Source organism: Artibeus jamaicensis, unplaced genomic scaffold (genome assembly GCF_021234435.1).
Source record: "Artibeus jamaicensis isolate MK-2021 breed Jamaican fruit bat unplaced genomic scaffold, CSHL_Jam_final contig_797, whole genome shotgun sequence".
In the NCBI taxonomy this organism is placed as follows: domain Eukaryota; kingdom Metazoa; phylum Chordata; class Mammalia; order Chiroptera; family Phyllostomidae; genus Artibeus; species Artibeus jamaicensis.
In genome coordinates this window covers 934,770-952,980 of record NW_026521977.1, presented here as the reverse complement: position 1 = coordinate 952,980, position 18,211 = coordinate 934,770, and the positions used below count along the sequence as shown (strand labels likewise).

The 18,211-nt window shown below is 43.9% G+C and overlaps 1 protein-coding gene across 1 annotated transcript; it reads left to right on the top strand.

Moving 5' to 3' along the window:
* The first annotated feature begins 227 nt into the window (after nt 1–227).
* NRIP3 (nuclear receptor interacting protein 3) lies at nt 228–17,648 on the top strand. Its single transcript, XM_037133878.2, has 7 exons — nt 228–460; nt 10,165–10,326; nt 10,855–10,937; nt 12,927–13,066; nt 13,975–14,027; nt 14,154–14,248; nt 14,707–17,648. The coding sequence occupies exons 1-7, from the start codon at nt 287–289 to the stop codon at nt 14,720–14,722; spliced, it is 723 nt and encodes a 240-aa protein (XP_036989773.1). The 5' UTR covers nt 228–286; the 3' UTR covers nt 14,723–17,648.
* The last annotated feature ends 563 nt before the right edge of the window (nt 17,649–18,211 follow it).

Genomic DNA, 18,211 nt, shown 5'->3' with positions numbered 1-18,211 from the left:
AGCTTCACTCCTCCCCGCCGGCTCTTACCCCAAGTCGGGGTGACGCTGAGATGCTCAGCTGACGTCCACGCTGGGAGCCGCTCGCCGCTCGCCGGCGGGGGGCGCTGTGTTCGCTCCCCGCCTGGTGCCGGCCCCGCCCACCGCGCGCGCAGTGGCTGCTCTCCGTGACGTCATGCTCGGCTATAAAGAGCACGGCGCGCGGTTCTCCGGCGCTGGAGGAGCTCGAAGACCAGTGTGGCGGGGGTTCCGGGGGCGGCACTGAGGCCGGCCCGCGGGGGTCTCAGCGATGTTTTACTCAGGGCTCCTCACCGAGGGCGGCCGCAAGGAGACCGACATGCGGGAGGCGGCGTCGCTGCGGCAGCAGCGCCGGATGAAGCAGGCCGTGCAGTTCATCCACAAGGACTCGGCTGACCTTCTGCCCCTGGACGGCCTCAAGAAGCTGGGCTCGTCCAAGGACACGGTGAGCCTCGCGCCCGCGACCGCGCCCGCGCCGCCTCGGGAGCCCCTGGCGCTGCGGCCTCCCGGAGCCCGCCCAGTGCCGCCTGCGGCTTTCACTGAGTCACCGCCCCAGCCCGCCGCTGCCCTCCGTCTCGCTATTCTCCATCCGTCCATCCCCTGGCTTCGGTGGCTCAGGATTCCGTTGTGGCTTTTCTAGCTCGCACCTCCCCTCGTCTCTGCTTCCTCCCTTGAGGTCTGTTCTCGAGTAGAAAAGACCCTCAAGTCGCCCTCCCCTGCCCTCTTGCCCTCTAGTCGCCTTTTCTTCCCGTTATTCGCAGTACAGATTCTGATCGCAGGGGGCTGGAGCCTCGCAGCCAGGGCAGCCCCACAGGCTGCTTGGCCGGTACCATGAGGTCCTAGTAAGTGTGAGGAGAGGACGAAGTGGGAAGTGGGGTGGGTTTCTTCGTGGTCACTATACCAGATGACTTCTGTTAAATCCATTTTCCCCTATGCAAAATTTTCTCCGTTTGATTTGGGTCTTACCTGCGTTTGACCTTGCATCCTGAAGTGAGACAGGAAAGAAGGGTCGAACATGAAGGTTTCCTGAACCCCAAACATTTATCTCTTCATCATAATCAGCCCTTCCTACTCCACCCCTCCCTCCACCCCCCACAGAGTATGGGTAGACGGTGGAACCCAGGAGTCTCCATCTCACCGACCTGCTAATGTGTGGGGCCGGGGCTGGTGCAAGCTTTTTCTAGGAGGGTTGCTCTTCTCATTAAGGAGAACCCCCGAGGACTGGAGTGGAGGTCTGGGTTCAAAGACCATGCTGCCCTCTAGATATAGAGGGAGACGGATGGCTAAGGGGACTCCTTTAAAGAACTGTATTTGACTCTCGTCCTTCAATCACTGTAGTGGTCCTGGGCCGAATTTATGTTTAGCTTTGTAGTTTTATCGGGAGTTTTCTTGTAGTTTACTTGTTTTCCTAAATTCCATAACCATTTTATTCATTGGGGCAATAACTTATGAAACATCAATTGAATGCCTTTTAAATGAAATAAGTACTCTAATTTTTCCAGTGGGTTTCTTCTTCTTCTTCTCCTTCTCCTTCTTTTTTTGGCTTTTAGAATGTTTAATTTGGGTGGGTGGGGGCGCATGTCAGCCTGGTTCACTGAAATTGGGATTTCTAGCTCAAGAATAACTATTGAGGGCAGAATTCTGCATCTTTTTTTAAAAATGACCCTAATGATACACAGATACTAATACCAGATTTGCCCTCCCTTATTGTGATGAAAGTCATTTTTAGTTATTTATGTACAGGAAGGTCTACCCAGCTGTCTTGCTCTGTTTTCTCAAAGATTTTTTTCCTGCACAAGTCACAGGATTGTCAGTCTGCTTCAGACTCGCTTAGAGTAATGACTGAAATGTATTCCCAGAAAAAAAAAAAGATAACTCTCTGTCTTTCCTTCTTTTACTTTAAAGCAGTTTAGATTTATTTAGCAAATCAGGTCCAAGTCTTCTTCCATTCGGGCCAAAATAATCCTAGCTCCTGGAACCCACAGGAACCCATAAAGAAGAAAATATTGGGAAAAGAAGTAAAATGTGGAATGTTTTTCTTCTTTTCATTCTGGATTAAGATATGATGAAAATTTGGTTTTCCTGATTTCCTATCCCTGAGAAACTACCTCTCCATCCTTCTGCCTTAGCATTCCGTACACTACTTCATCCTGTGTGGGAAGTATTCCATCTGTGTTTCTGACTCCAGTCTGTCTCATCTGAACCACACAGAAGCTAATTAGCCATAGCCTGGAAGAAGGACGCACCCTCAGAAAGCAGATTATTGCCGTGGATGTGACACGCAGCAGTTTACTGTGGCCCTGAACCGCGGTTCACACTTTCTCCACCTCTACCCCCCATTGCCATGGAGTCGATATCCCTTCCTCACTGTTCTCACACCTTTTATGTGCAGATGGTTGCAGAGAAGAGTGAGAACAGGTCGCAGCCTGGCCGGCTGTGGTTGGGCCCGGAGAGCTGTGAGTACTGGAGTGAGGCGGCTTGCTTAAGCTCTCCTGGAACTGATTTTGCTGCCTCAATATAATCTTAGAATAACCTTAGAAGTGCTCTATCACTTCATTTTAAGGGTATATCTGGCAATATAGACCAGTGTTGACTCCATTTTTTTGTATTGAAGTGAAATTTTGAGGATGCCAACATTGACTAAGGAGGTATATAGTATAAACTCATTAGAAAAAGAACAAGAATAAGGAGAGGATGGCACCAGAGAGAGACAAGGGGAAAAATAAATTAGCTTTAATTGACTCTGGGGTATATGCCAGTGAGTGAGAAGATTGTGGGTTATTTTTTTCCTACTGGTGACCTATATTAGAATGATATTACTGGGTTTACTAAATTACCCTTTGCCAAGCTGTGTCTGTAATTTTTGCTATTTGATACTAGCCTGCCAACTTTTTTTTGGATTGGCAAAGAGCACCAGTAGGCAATCAAATGTGGTCTTATTCTCTTGGCCCCCCCAAGAAGTGCCTTTGCCCTCTTTCTGTTTTATGTGTAGTTGGCTGCTACAAAGTCTGCTATGCAAATTAATTGCATAGTTAACTTATTTCTTATGCCTGGCTCTCTTATTTTGTGTATCCTTTCATCTTGAGATTTTTTTTTCTGTCTAATGTCAAGAGGCAAAATCAGAGGTATGAGTGATATTTGAGTTATTATTTTTTTAAAAAATTGATGAAACTGGAGAAAAATCTTGGAGTATCTTTTGTTTTAGTTACCAGGCTCATAAATGTTTTTCTCACAGAGGTAAAGACTTTTTAACTTTTAAAAAACAGTCGTGTTATAGGATAATGTGCAGTCTTTCCAATATAATAGTATTGGTGAGCATCAGGCCAAATCCATAGTTGTCTAGCAATAGAAGGAGTTTTGTGTTCCTACTATGAGTGATTCTGCTTATAACCAAATGCCTTAGCAAAACTTACTGGAATTAGGAATGAAGGCCAAGGCCAGGGGAAGGATGGTGCAACACAGCAAAGCCAACCGACCATGAAATAGCTAGTCCTATACTCTGAATGTCTGATCTACCTGATCAGAATCTTTCAGTTAGAGCAGCCATGGGCGGTGCCCTGTAGTTTAGCTATTCATAATGCCACAAGACATCCATAATTCTATAGGTTTTGAACCAAAGAACTTTGGCACCTTTGAAAAGGAACATGAAATACCAGTGTAACACCAGGACCTGGTGCAAACTGAAGATTTTCAGAGCTGTGATTGTGTCCTAAAAATAGCAAACACTATTTGAATACTTGCTGTGGTCAGAACACTTGATAGATGCTAGAACCACAGGTAAGAAGATAGCAAAATTTCTGTAAGGAGCATATAGATTAGAGGAAGAACAGAGCAGATTAATTTGTTCTACAAATATTTATTGAACACTTATTACATGTCAGGCAATAATATAGGAATTCAAGATATAATAGTGTGAACCAAACAGAGATCTTGCCCTTACGGAACCTATATTTTTGTTGTGGAAAGGCAGAAAATAAAAGCAAATAGGTACATATCAAGTAGCGATAGGAGCTATGGAGAAAATAAACCAGGGTAAGGGGCATTCGGAATGCAGTGAGTGGCCAGGGTAGGGCAGAGTGGGACCTTGCTATTTATATAGGGGGGTCAGGGAAGGCATCTCTGATAAGATTTCATTTTAAAAGATACCGAAAGAAATTAGAGAGCAAAATATCTTGGTGAAGAATGTTCTAGGCAGAAGGAACAGCAAGTGAAAAGGCCTGAATTATCAGTGTGCTTGATGTGAATGAAGAATTATGAGAAGGTCATTCTTGCCAGACCAAAATGAACAAGAGGGAGATAACATCAGAGAGGTGGTGGGAGGCCGGAGTACTTAGGTCACTGTATAGATATTTTGCTTTTAATCCAATATGGAAAGCCAGTGTAAAACTTTGGGCAGAGGGGTGACCTTAGATGACTTATTCTGTAAAAATGTTATTCAGATCACTTTGTGGATTAGGCTGTAGAGAGGCAAGAGTAGAAGCCAGGAGACTGATTAGGTGCAAGATGAAGGAGGCTCACAGCAGTGTGACAGCAGTGCAGGGGACAAGAAAAGATCTTGGTTGTACAAAATTAAATGTTACTGTTGTACAAAAGCAGCCATAGACAGTTGATGAGTTTTATTTACAGAAACAAGCAGCATCCCCGATTTGGTTTGGGGGCTGTGTTTACTGACCCCTATTTCTGGTGGTTCTAACTGTGGTTCTATTGCTAGCTAGAAACCTTAGGTTTCTCCTCTGGAAGTGAATGCTACAAAGAAGGCAGACTTCTGTCATCCTCCCTGTTTTCTACTCTGGTCCATTGTCTGGACCAGAGAATTCCATTAGTTTCATTCTGCCTGGGTTCAGTGCAGCATAGGTAAAGGGATTGAGAAAGTAGCCTTAGAAGTTCTTGCGCAGATCATATTGGGTGGCATCCTGCAGTATAATCTATTTCCTCCCCTCCCCCACATTCTTCCCACCTACAGCCTGATTAGAAGAGATAATTAAGCAAACTGTATGCCAGATTGAGGAACCTCAACTATTTCTACCCAGAAAACAGCACTGCCCACAGGTCCCATTTCCTTCGGAAGCTCCTGACGATGATGGCGGCGGCACATTTGAGCTCGCTGGAGTAGAGTTTAGATGCTTGAACCCTACTTAGGGCTTAGCAGCAACACTTCAGAAACAGTAGAGAACCAGGGACGGCTTAAGTTAGTAGCTGCCTTGTTGAGCTAAAGCATAAAGAAGGATTCATGTCAGGAGGATGACTTGAGAATTATGCCCAAAAGGCCATCAGAGCACCTGTAGCACCTGCCTAGCTAATTACCAATGTGTATCTTGAAGGATATCAGGAATGCAGAAAACAGTCCTTGGAAACCCAGTATTTCAATAAACATAAAAAATGAACCAGTTAAGCAAATTTACACAGTAACAGTCATGGAGTGTGAACTCAAGTAGTACAAACTACGTAATGTACAAGAACTGAAGGGATTCTGAAAGGAAGAGCTAATGATGTTCATCACGAAAGGCTTTTTGAAGACATAAAGGGTAGAGATTGGTTTGTTCATTACTATGTCAAGAGTTGGAGATATAGCTGTGATCAAGACAAGATCCCTGCCCTTGTGGAGTTAACACTGTAACTGGGGGAATGAAATAGTAAACAAGTAAATAAACAACTTATTGATTTTATCATTACCTATTGATTTTCTACAATAATAGATGAAGTTTTGATTCTCCTACACCTCTCCATCATATTTCTCTCCTATTATACCAACATTCGGTTAAATAACTATTTTGTGTCAAATCAGCATGTACTGCTTACATTATTATGACTACATTCATTTTATTCACAGTTGAGTCAAATAATATATTTTAATTATGTCTCCTTTCTCATATTCATACTTATTTTTCTCACAATTATTAACTGCCTATTTATTCATTCATTCAATTTTCTACGTAAAATTTAAATATACTTCAAGTGCCTTAAAATTGAAGATGACCTAGCAGGTCCATTTCTTTCCTTTTTTTTTTTTTTTTTAATTTGTCTTGGAGGCATCCTTCCCGGAGCCCTCTGTCTTCCCATTTCATTTTGGACTGGTTGCTCTCAAGACCTGCCGCACAACCCGTATCCTCGACTTTTCTTTAATCACCATTCTCAGAATTTCCTTTGCCTGTCTTCTCTATCGGATCCTTTATTTCTTGGGTCCTATGCTTCCCCCTCCCACCTCCTGTTCTTTGATTTCTCTTGCTTTGGTGGAACATGGCCTTCAGGAGCTTCTTGAGGATGTACGGGAAGTACCTGCTGAGTCTTGATTGATAGTTTGGCTAGGTTTAGAATGTATGTACTGGCAAGTTTTTAAAAAGCATTATTTCATTGTCTTTTAGCTTCCATTATCACCACTGAGCAGTCCTATGCCATTCTTGTTCCTCATCCTTTGTGTTTGGATCATTTTCTCTCTTTGGAAGCTTTTAGAATCTTTGTCATTTATAGTACTCCAGAAATTCATGGTGATGTGAAATCTTGGTGTGGATCTTTTTTCTTTCATCATGCAAGGCTCAGTGTGGGCCCTTTCAGTCTTTAAACTCTTAGCTGTGGGTTCTGGCTTAATATGCTACGCCATCCTCTCTTAGTTGTTTTAGAAATCCGACAGTGCATAATTTCTAAGCCTAGCCAAACTGTCAACCCAGAGTCTTTTGATTTACTCTTACAAAAAGAGTAAACTTTTGGCATTCTTCCCAGTCCTCTGGGCCAAGTGGGAGTCTTCTGCAGGCTTTACACTAATCTACTTTCCTACCGTAATCATGCCCTCCAACTATAGAGGTGCTCATACCTCTGGCTCCACAGCCTTTCTGGGGTTTTAGTTTGAGTAGGAAAAATGCTTTTATAGTTAGACCCCAAAATATATAATAGCTCAAACATAAGAGGTTATTTTTTCTTAAGTATCAGGTCCATCCTCCCATAGTCATTTAAGGACCGAGGCTGACAGTGACTCTGGTGTCTTCAACATGTGACCTCCAAGAAGTTTACCCTAGTGGTCATCTCCATTCCAGCCTATCGGGAGAGGAAAAGTGTATGGAGGAGGGTGTACAGGAGATTTTCAGCGGCCAGGTCTAGTAGTGGCACACGTCTCTCCTACCCATATTCTCTTTGCTAGAACTCAGTCCTGTGGGCATGCCCCACTGTGGGGAGGCTGGGAAACGTAATCTAGGAATCGGCCCAACACGAAGAGGAGAACATGGATTTCGATGAACAGCTGGCAGTCTGTGCCGCCCCCGTGCCCCGTGGAGTAGAATGCTGTGACTCGCTTAGCTTTCTCTAGTCTAGGTCACGCACCACTTTTATATCTGCCCTTCAGATTCCAAAATATGTCAGCACCTCTTTCTTTTTTGTTGTTGTTTTCTTTACTGTTCCCTTTGTTCTAGGTTTAGGCCTTTCTTATTCCTTGATCATCATTTCAGGGAAATTTTGCTTTGAAGAAGTGTATAGTTACGCGGTCATTGAAAACACACAGGCATAATAAAATGACCACAGAAACATATCTCTGAGGTCCATATGGGTTTATTGGCTATGAATTTTCAATTCTCGAACTATATTCTGAATACTTTTAGTTATGAAAGTAAACGAAGAGAATTATATTCATTGATAGAAAATGCATTTCATAGGTTAACAAGAATAGAAAATTTTAGAAGTGTTATAGTATGATTCTATTTTTTGTATATGTTTGTAACTGTATTAAAATTCTTTTAAAGGATATACTTCTAAACTTAATGGTTGTGATTTGTAGGCAGGGGTTGAGAGGTTGGGGAGCCTGTCCCTTTTCACTGTATATGCTTCAGCGATATGTGCATATTTTACATTGAGCGTGTATTCGTTTGACCTTTCATTTCTGAAGAAAAGGACAAATAATGGAATACAGTCACCACTAAAGTTCTCAGATGCTCAAGTCCCTTATATAGAATGCAGTAGTGTTTGTATAGGCTACAGCTGGGTATGCCTGTACATCACTTAAGTTGTGTGGATTCATTCAGTGTAGAGCTCAGCATGTGGAAAATCCAAGTTTTGTGTTTTGGAACTTTCTGAGATTTTTTTTCCTGATTATTTTCAACCCGCATTGGTTGAATCTGTCGCTGCCAAGCCTGTGGGTATGGAGGGCTGACTGGTCAGCAGGGCCAAAGGCCCTCCAGTAGTCAAATAAAGTGAAGGCTGAAACATATCTGCCGGATTTGGAACTGAGGAGGTTGTTACTGGTGCTATGGGATCGAAAGTGACTCAGTGAGGAAAATGGAGGGTATTGGGAACTAGATATGGTGATTTGGCTTTTCTTTAAAAAGACCATTCAAGATCAAGGGTATGATTAGAGAGGCATGTAGAGTTGAGGAGACCAGGTCTGGGGTTTTTCTCCTCAATATATTAGAACTTTGAGTATGTTTTATAGCCTGTGGAGGAAGAGCCCAAAAGGAAGGGAGGGAAATTCAAAAAAGATGACTTCAAGGAGAATAAATTCTAGAATGTTCCTCATTTGCCTCCTCTGTCCAGTGGTGATGAGACTCCTCTGCAGGACCGAGTACCCAGATAAAGTGCTGTTCAGCAAACGGACGTATAATGAAAGGAAAGCCCCGAGCTTTCTGTGAGGAGGGCTTTGATTAGATGGCCTTTGAAACCTCTTGCAGTTTTCAGTTCTGTGCAATTTACCTGAGCTGGCCCTACTGAGCGTGGACTTGACAGAAGCAAACACCCTGATTTAGTATGATTTGAGTTAGGAGTCTAGGCTTATTAGCAAGAGAGAGAAGAATGAAGAATTTCTATTTCTTTTGAGGAGCAAAGCATTATCCCACCAGCACATCAGAAAATCTGAGTTAACACTTCCTCTAGCTTTTTATCAACTTAAGAAGCTCATTTTCTTTAAAGTACCTCTTTCTCTCCTTTTCTTAAGGATACTAATTTAGAATCTGTTTTGCCAAGGATCAGAGTATTTTGGGAATACATTTCTTCACCTCACCAGGGTTACAGTGAGTCATGGCTCTGACTCCATCCTCCTGCCTTCCCTGGGAAAGTTCTAGGCTCTGGGCTGCTAAGAGTGACTGTCTTCCCCTAGAATTGGAGTGCCATCTGGTATGTGTTATATAGAACCTTAGGGTTCGATGCTATACTTCGAGGGATTTTGAATCATAATGTAAACTGGGAATAAGATGCTTTGTGTAGAAGTTTCTCAGGTCAACAACTTCTTATCAAGAGGTAGCTTATACTCTCTGGAGGCCACTTCGGGTGAAAACAGTAGAGCACAGACTCATCTGCCCTGGGAACTCTCTCCTAAGCTCAGTCAAAAGGCAGACTTGAAATCACATTCCTCACTCTGCTTTCTAACAGTAGATATCCTGACACAGATATAAGGTCAAGTTAAGTCCCCTTCTTCTTGGTCAGTCTCTGCACCTTTTATACTCCCACTTTTTGGCCCATTGAAGAGAAGGGAATGGATGACAAGCATATGACAAGCATATGGCAGAAGTTGTCTTACACTCTTCGAGGTTTAGTAAGGATGATTCCTGTGGGTTCTGCCACGTTCCAAAGTGTGTCTCTTGAGAGGGTTGCTCAGCAGGTCTCAATTCCTGTCTTCCCACCCCATCCACCTGTGGGTAACTCAGCCGTCAGGCCAGTAAGGCATATGTGTACGGATCAGTTACATAAAAGGCTGTAAGGGAGTCAGACTTGAAATAGAAATAGGCAGAGCCTCTGACAATCAGTCCTAGGCAGGCGTCTTCAGCCTCTAGAAATAAGCTGCCCCTTCTGTAAGTCACCTGAAAAGTACATCTGTTCCACATGGGAAAAGGACACTTTTCTCCTGAAATGCCCTTGTAAGGAAGGGGTGGGAAGGCACAGCCCAGGCAGTCCAAATCACAGGGTCCTTCAGTTCTCTGTAGCCATGGACTGTACATTGGCCCTAGCCAGTTTTTAGTGTCCCGCCTTGCTCTTTTCATTCTGGGTAGCCTCCTGCAAAGCGGTTTATAGTACCTGCTCTGACAATACCAGCGATGTCCCTACTTGAAGGAAGAATAAATAAGTAGCAAAGGTAGAGCTCTGTTATGTGCGGCTCCTTCATTATTTCAGTGGTACCTGGGGGACAGTGGGAAAAATGACTTGCCATTAAGAAGCCTCTGCTTTCCCTTCCTCAAGCAACCACATAACATTCTGCAGAGGCGCCTCATGGAAACCAACCTGTCCAAGCTCCGAAGCAGTCGTGTCCCTTGGACCTCCAAGACCAACAAACTCAATCAGGCCAAGTCTGAGGGACTGAAGAGGTCTGAGGATGATGACATGATTTTGGTTTCTTGCCAGGTAATGTTCTGAGAACAGCTTTTCCAGGGTTTTCTGGCAAGTACAGTTTGGGCTTATTGTGATCCCAATAGTGGGTTTCTTACCTCCAAATTATAGCATGTGGGTCTTACCATAGAATTTGTAAATGAGTTTCAAGGAGGGCACTCCCTGCAACAGAGAACATGTATGCAGTATTTTGCACGCATTTGCATCCTTATGGAAAAAAGGACCAAAACATTCATCAGATTTGCATGGGGCTGTGTGATACACACACGCGCGCGCACACACACACACACACACACACACACACACAAGATCTACTTGATGTATAGGATGAAACACCCAAATTCCTTTGGGATCTTCTGTCAGCTCTAGGTTCAGCAGGGAAAAGAACCCCTCAAAGGAGACTCGGCAGTGGGTAAAGATGGGATGCTACCACCCCATATTGTGAAGATGCTTTCCACCCCTGCCATTCATACGACATCTGCTGCTTGCTCTCTGGATCTCCCTTCCCTTGCTCTTATTGAACAGTGTGTTTCCTCTCCACAGTGTGCTGGAAAGGATGTGAAAGCCCTGATTGACACAGGCTGTCAGTATAATCTCATCTCTTCAGCCTGTGTGTATAGACTGGGGTAAGTAGCTGCTGGATGGAGTTGTACTGGATGGATGGAATTCAGATGCTAATCACTCTGCCTGAATCTGTTTTGAGGTTAGAGATGGTGAAGGTCTCCACAGAGGCTCCAAGAGAAGTATGCAGAGCTAAAATATCAGCTGGATCCAGTCTGTAGGACAGAGTGAGGGTCCTCAGGGCCCTGGGAGGAATCAGTGAGCCAGGAAAGCCTCAGACTTTCCATTAACTCCCATGTATTACATTTTGAGAAAAGACCACTGGGCTCTGGAATGAGAGAACATGAGATTCTTGGTTGCTGTGTGTCATGCCCTGATCCAGATTTGTGCCCTGCCCAGACATCAAATTAGAAGGAGCTGTTCTGTTGGTATAACCTCCATGAGTAACAGCAGGATATGTGGGAGGCTTTAGCTTACTAGGGTCCTTCTTAAGGTCATACTGCCTGTCCCAAGAAGCATCAGTCTGAACTTGGAATGGGACTGCTGTTGCTGCCAGGCCTGAATAGCAGTCATTAACCAAAAGTTTCTCAGTGTGTTTTTTTCTTTCTGAAGAACATGTGAAATGACATCTTACTTCTGTGCCTGCTGGGTTTTGGGTGCGAGAGGCAGATACCTCATGTATTGAATGTCTTCAGTTCTCTAACAGCTGGTAATGACTTCTCTCTCTTTTAGTCACAGAAAGCTGTTTTGTACCCTTCCTCCTTTTCACTCAGTCTGTACTTTCATTTCTTCTTCCTTCTCTTTCTTCCAAAGTACCAAAGGGCACTGAGATGTAGCCCAGAATTAGGAGGATCAACCCAGCGTTCTTTTCCACTTCTGTATCCCTACACACAACAGATCATTCTCTAGCCCAAATCTCTGCATTGACACAATCGCTAGGGTATATATAATGGCCCATTTTAAACTACTTTCAAGGCGTTCATATTCTTAGGTAGGGCTTACACAAGACTTGATTTGTGGGATCAGTGACCTATGCTACGTGATCTGTTCCTTCTTGTTCCTCCCCTGCCCTCCACCTTCACCATTGCTGTGTCTCTTTGAAACTACCTCTGTGGGTTTTGTATATTGCTATACAGGGTGGTGGGGGGAGTCCAAGATGCAAGTGCTCTTGTGGGAAGAACCCTGGTCTTTTTAATGTGGTGAAAAGATGAGGTAAAGTGCAACGTGATGGTTCCAGAAAGACTAATTATGTCCTGGTGCATAATTAGGCAGCAGACTGCCATGATTCCAGAGGAATTAATAACCATCTATAAAGCTGCAATTATTATTTTTTTGGATGGGCTATAACACTAAAAGAGAGGAAATGGAGTAAAGCAGAAGTATTGGCACAGAAAGTCCATAATTAAGTATTTATCCACCAACCCACAATGGTTCGGGTGCTAGCTGTTCCCATCACGTTACATAACTGTGAAACCTTGGATGCTGTTTCTTTCCTTCCTCCCCTGCACAGATAAGTTAAATTAGTTGGAACTTTCTCTGTGATATTCCTTGCTGATATTAATATCAATGCACTTACTGACATTAAACTTATAGCCTAAGACTAACTGATGAGGGTAGACTGAAATAAAAAAGACACAGAGAAAGTTAGACATTGAACAAAGTATCTTCTAAAATTAGAATCAACCTGCCCTCTCTGAGATCTGTTACCCACAGAGGGGTAAAAGGACATGTTAACGAAGCTGCCTCGCACATGAGTAGGGATGTCAGGATGCAGAATAGGACTCTCTGAGTGCATCAACTCTTATCTTTTACCTGCACACATAGTGGCGTTATCTCTTTATGTACAGAGGCTGCATTTTTAGTTTTTCTTATATCCCCTGGCATGTTTAGGACACAGTGCCAAAATAAGAAGTGTAGACTGGCTAGCACTTTTTTTGTAAATTGATCCCAGGAAATCCCTGGATAATTCCAACTGTGGGTCAGAAGGTAGATATTGCCAGAGTCCATCAGAAGCCTCTGCCAAGGGGATTCTGGTATCTTCTCCTCTGGTGCAGACTCAAGGAGCATGTCAGATCTCACAAGCATGAAGGAGAGAAGCTTGCTCTACCCCGGCATCTGAAAGTAGTGGGCCAGATTGAGCACCTCGTGATCACACTGGGCTCTCTCCGCCTGGACTGCCCAGCAGCTGTGGTTGGTGAGTAGAACTGGGGACCGGACCTATGGGCCCCCATGTAAATCCTCTTCCTACTCATGAGATCTCATGTCTGTAAATACTGACTTCTTCAAAATCCCAGGTTTTCACTTTTCTGTACTGTAGACTGTGTCCCAATTATTGCCCTCCAAAATACCAGTGGGACCCTGGGCTACATTCAAGGCAAGTTGAGACTTATCTTGAAAAAAAGAAGGGGGAAGGAGCAAGACAACAAACATGTTGTGTGCCAGTGAAAGTGGCCCCTCAGAGCTTTCCATGAGCGACTCTGAGGTCGATGGCAAGATCCTCTCACTCCTATGCCATAAATCCCTTGATAATTCCCCAACACCTATTACTTTCCCTAATGTGTTCTATTCTACACTACTCTAAGTTCTTGATTTTCATTTAAAGTTAAAAAGTCCTGGGTTTGCCCTGGCCATGTGGTTCAGTTGGCTGGAGCATCATCCCATACATCCAGAGGTTGCAGGTTCGATTCCTGGTCAGAGCATGTACTTAGGTTGCAGGTTTGATCCCTAGTCAGGGCACGTATGGGAGACAACCGACTGATGTTTCTCTCTCACATTGATGTTTCTCTCTCTCTTTCCTTTCCTCTCTCTCCCAAATCAATAAAGGTATCCTTAGGCGAGGATTAAAAAAAGAAAGAAAAAGACCTGCTTTTGAATTTTGGTTAAAAAGACCAGGGCTTGAATCTTTGGTTCTATTGATGTTTCACTATAATGATCTGAGAAAATTACTTAAAATAACAGATGCACACCAGATGTTTATTAGATGGATAGAACAAATATTTATTGGGTGGATAGATGATTGATAGGCTGAATGGAAACTAATGATGATAAGGCTGACTTCTAAATCAATATGGAAGTGGCTGAATTTTAATTTCTTTTTATTAGAGGACAATGAGAAAAACTTGTCCCTTGGTCTGCAGACTCTCCGGTCCCTGAAGGTAGGATCGGTTCTACTTTCCCTTTGATATAAGGGGTTCTACTTTCCCCATATGAGGGGTCATCTTATATGGACACCCCCAAAGGGAGATCATTAACAGTAACCAGTGATTTTCCTTTGTTTTCAGTGCATCATAAACTTGGATAAACACCAGCTGATCATGGGGAAAACAGACAAAGAAGAAATTCCTTTTGTGGAGACAGTGTCCTTGAGTGAAGACAAGTGAGTGTCCAAATGGGTCAGATCAAATCAAATCCATTGGCCATTAACCAGAGGGGTTCTCATACAGGATGTTGGGTTGTGTTCTTTTTTTTTTAGGTATAATTAACATATTATATTAGCTTCGGGTATGCAACATAATGATTCAATATTTGTATATATTACAAAGTGATCATCACAGTAAGTCTAAACATCCATTACCTCATTTTCCCCCGCCATTCCCCCCCCACCCGGCCATCCCCATGGGTTGCGTTCTGCCTGTGGCCTTCAGTCATACCACAGATACACTCTCCCCACCCCCACATTTCACCATCTTAAAAAACTCTCTCGCTCACATTTCAGAGTGAGCAGTTATGATACTGCCCAGAGTGGTGGAGAAAATGAGTTTAAACTAAACTTATGCTCGCCTTCCTAAAGTCCTTGAATTGGGTATCGTTTATTCTGTTTCCTTCTCCTTTCAGCACTTCAGAAGCATAACCGCAGCCTGCAGTGTGTCTGCACAGGTGCACACACCAAGTGGACAGATGGAGAAACCGGGGTTTGAACCAAATGCAGTAGCAACTTGCTGTGGACCAAGTCCTTTTCTCTAATAGAAGCCACAGGGGCTCTTTCCCACCCAGACCTCTCTAGACTTTAGTCTGTGCTTAGAGATCTTGTCTGGTTATAGCCATTGTTTTCTACTCCTTTGACCACTTAATATAGACCTTTTGACACTGCCAGGTCTCACTTGTGGCCTCTTTCTCTGCTTCTTCCAGGAACTTGCTTTTATTAGTCAAATATAGGGGCTGCCAGGTTCTATTTCCCCATAAGTACACTTGCTACTTCTCCTATAGCTAAAATGTATAATAAACAGGACCCTGACCTTTATCTCCTTTCAGCTGTTTCAGACAGGTGCAGGATATGTCTCAGAATGAACATCTCTTCTAATTCATTCATTGGTTTCTCAAGTATGAATAGATCTGAGATCAGAAAGAGCCCAGGGAGATCAATTTAAAGGTCCAGAGAGGCGACTGAATTGTCTAAACTCAAACACAGAGTCAGCAGCAGAAGGGACCTAGAACTTTTTCCTGAAAAGCCAAGGCTGTGTTCGTTTGTTCTCCCATGCTGCTTTGTTTACCTTTAGGACTTGAGAGGAAGGTAAAGAGATGGGGGTTTGTAGAAAGGCAGGGTAGGGGAGGAATGTGCTTTGGGGATGGAAGCAAGGAGGACTAGGTGTCCCTCCCCTCTGTGAGCTAAGTCCGCTGAAATTCCCCTGCCCTGAATTGTCACATTCAAGCCCTTGTCTTAGTACCTAAAAGCTGAAGGTACAAAGATCAATGAGATGGTCTTTCACCTGGAATTTCTTGAAGGAAAGGAGGGGAAGGAACCACAGACAGAAGAACGTTAATTACTCTCTGAGATGGAATTGAAGGCTTCAGTAAATACCGGTAATCTGGGTATCATTGTTAGACATTAATACTCCCGGGATGCAGTCGCTCTCTCTGCCCAGCCTGTTGTTTGTCTGGCCTGGACTCGAGTAGCTGCAAACAGGAGTAGGTAAACAAGGTGAAAAAACCTGGAACAGGCCCAGAATGGAAGGGAGGAGTAGACAGAATCAGTTGGTGGGAAGGCCTACACAGGGAAATTTTTCTGGGAAGGAAACTTCCAGGCTGGAAATTGAGGGTTTGAACACTCTTTAGCTCTGTCCTGGTATGAGGGAAGTGGGAAGAGGAAGTGCCAGCAGGAGCTGGCAGTGTTAATAAGGAAAACTTTTACTGACTGCCCAATATTTCCTGACCCCTCTCGAAGAACTGAAGATTACAGGGACTTCTTGAAGCTTTTCGTTGGGGGCATCAGCTTGGGCACACAGATACCTATAATGGCATTTCTTCTTCAATTTGGTCATAGAAGTGCCTGGAGAAGTCAGGAAAATAGCCAGTTGTGGGTATCCTTTTAGGAGATTCCCAAGTCTACCCTTGATTCATAGCATGAGTTCCCAGAGTGTTTAATAGATCCCACTTTGAACTTTGACAGGTCCCACCAACAGTCCTGCCTAACATTCAGCTGCTGCTCCTACCAAACAACTCTTTGGGACTTGGGATGTTTTTAGCCTTGCAGGAGCTCCCTCAAGACTAGAAGGAGACTTGGTGACCTCCATTGAACAGCTGCAACCAGTTATCCCGGGGTCATCTGCAGACCCCGTTCTTATCAGCTCCTATAGAGGAAGTAAGATGGAAAATTAAGCATAGCCGCAGTAGAGATGGTCACCTTTGAAGCTTTAGCAGGGATGCTTCCAGGCTCCCAGCCTCCATTGCCCCCTTCGCTTCCACTCCATTTTCTTACCTAGCGGGGCTTGTGCCTTCCCACTGAGGCCTCTCTACTCTCCTCCCGTCATGACAGCACTTTGGTCTGCTTCTTATCCGAGGACTGAGATGAAATACTTCACCCCTTCCCTAGTTGAAGTTCCACTCTGAGCCTTGGTTCCTGGCTGCAAGTGAGGCTTGTAGGAAATTCCTGGGCCTGGTGTATCTTTATATAGATTCCCTGTAGACCAGTGAGACCAGGAATTCTCAGGTACTAGAATGATTCTGTGCCCTTTGAGTTCAGGATTATATGGCATCAAGGGGAAGGTAGATGACCTTTAGTGATCTTTCTGGCCTCTGAGAATTAGTGATTTTTCCAATTTTGGAATAGAAACAAGTGGGGCAATTTGAGCTTAAAGCATCATAATCTCAATGTAGTCAAATCATTTGAATTTACTAACCAAATTATATTTTAAACCTCAGGCTTCATAGAGGTACCTTAAAATGTCCAAAGACAATTATGGGAAATTTTGAGCTTCATTAATCTTTAAATGCTGCCAAGTTGATTACTTTGGTAGCCCATATCTCCTTGATATTCATTAGGGAGCACTTGGGTGTATTTCGGGGGTGGGTGCTGGCAAGGTAAGCAGGTGAGGTCGGTTCTTCCCAGAATCCTAGAAAATTCTCTCTGGTACCTAGGTCACAGTTCTGAAGACAGGAAGCAGCAGGAAGTAGCTCTTAGAACTGGTACCCCTCACCTTCCTTGCTAGATGTCCATCTCAAACGCAGAAAGTTTGGAAGACTGTTTTTGTCATTTGGTATTTCTCTGCCTGACTTGTTTGAGGAACAAATGTTTTCTGACCTTTCTATTTCCCTGCCCTGCACAGATCCCATCTGGTACAATTCTCTGTTCTTTAGCTCAAAGTGTCTATAGAATGACTGCTTAGTGCGTCAGCTCTCCTCACTCTTGTGCAATAGCAATATCTTTTCAGGTCGGGGACATGGAGGAGATGAACTGCATTACTTCCTCCCTCTGTTGCCAGGCCTCTGCATTAGCACTTTATCTGCTCAGTGTTTCTGGCTGTGTTGGGTTTATTTGTGAGATTGATGTAACAATAAAGTGAAATCTTACCCTGTATGTGTTTGTCTGACAAAGCATCTGTGTCAGGGCCCCTGGAGGGTGGGGAGGCCGGGAACAGCCTAACTGCTGCATTAGTGTTTGTCTCATAGGGTGTTCTGAACACAAGGCTTTGTTGTCCTCATTTCCTCTATTGCTACTGGCCTTCAGCTCTCCCTCTTACTGGCTGTATGTCCTCTGGCAAATTAATGAACCTCTCTGAGCTTGGTTTTGTAATCTGTAAGACAGCTCATAATAGGATGTACTTTACAATGTCAAGTGAGATAATCCATGTAAGGTGGTTTTGGCATATAGTATTCCCTCAAGGTTTTTTTTAAAAGTGATTTTATTTTCATTTATTTTTAGAAAGAGAAGAAGGGAGGGAGAAAATGAGACAAAGAGAAACATCAACTGGTTGCCTCCAGCACATCCCCATCTGGGGACCTGACCTAGAACCCACTCATGTGCCCTAACTGGTTCGAACCAGCAACCCTTTGGCTCGCAGGCCGGCACTCAATCCACCGAGCCACACCAGTGAGAGTGACAACCAACTTTTATGGTGGCTCA

Bases quoted from the DNA above. Each gene is read 5' to 3' on its own strand.
- NRIP3 (XM_037133878.2), top strand. From the start codon at position 287: ATGTTTTACTCAGGGCTCCTCACCGAGGGCGGCCGCAAGGAGACCGAC. The intron at 13,067-13,974 runs GTGAGTAGAACT...TCTTTTTATTAG, and splicing joins CTGCCCAGCAGCTGTGGTTG to AGGACAATGAGAAAAACTTG. The intron at 14,028-14,153 runs GTAGGATCGGTT...CTTTGTTTTCAG, and splicing joins AGACTCTCCGGTCCCTGAAG to TGCATCATAAACTTGGATAA.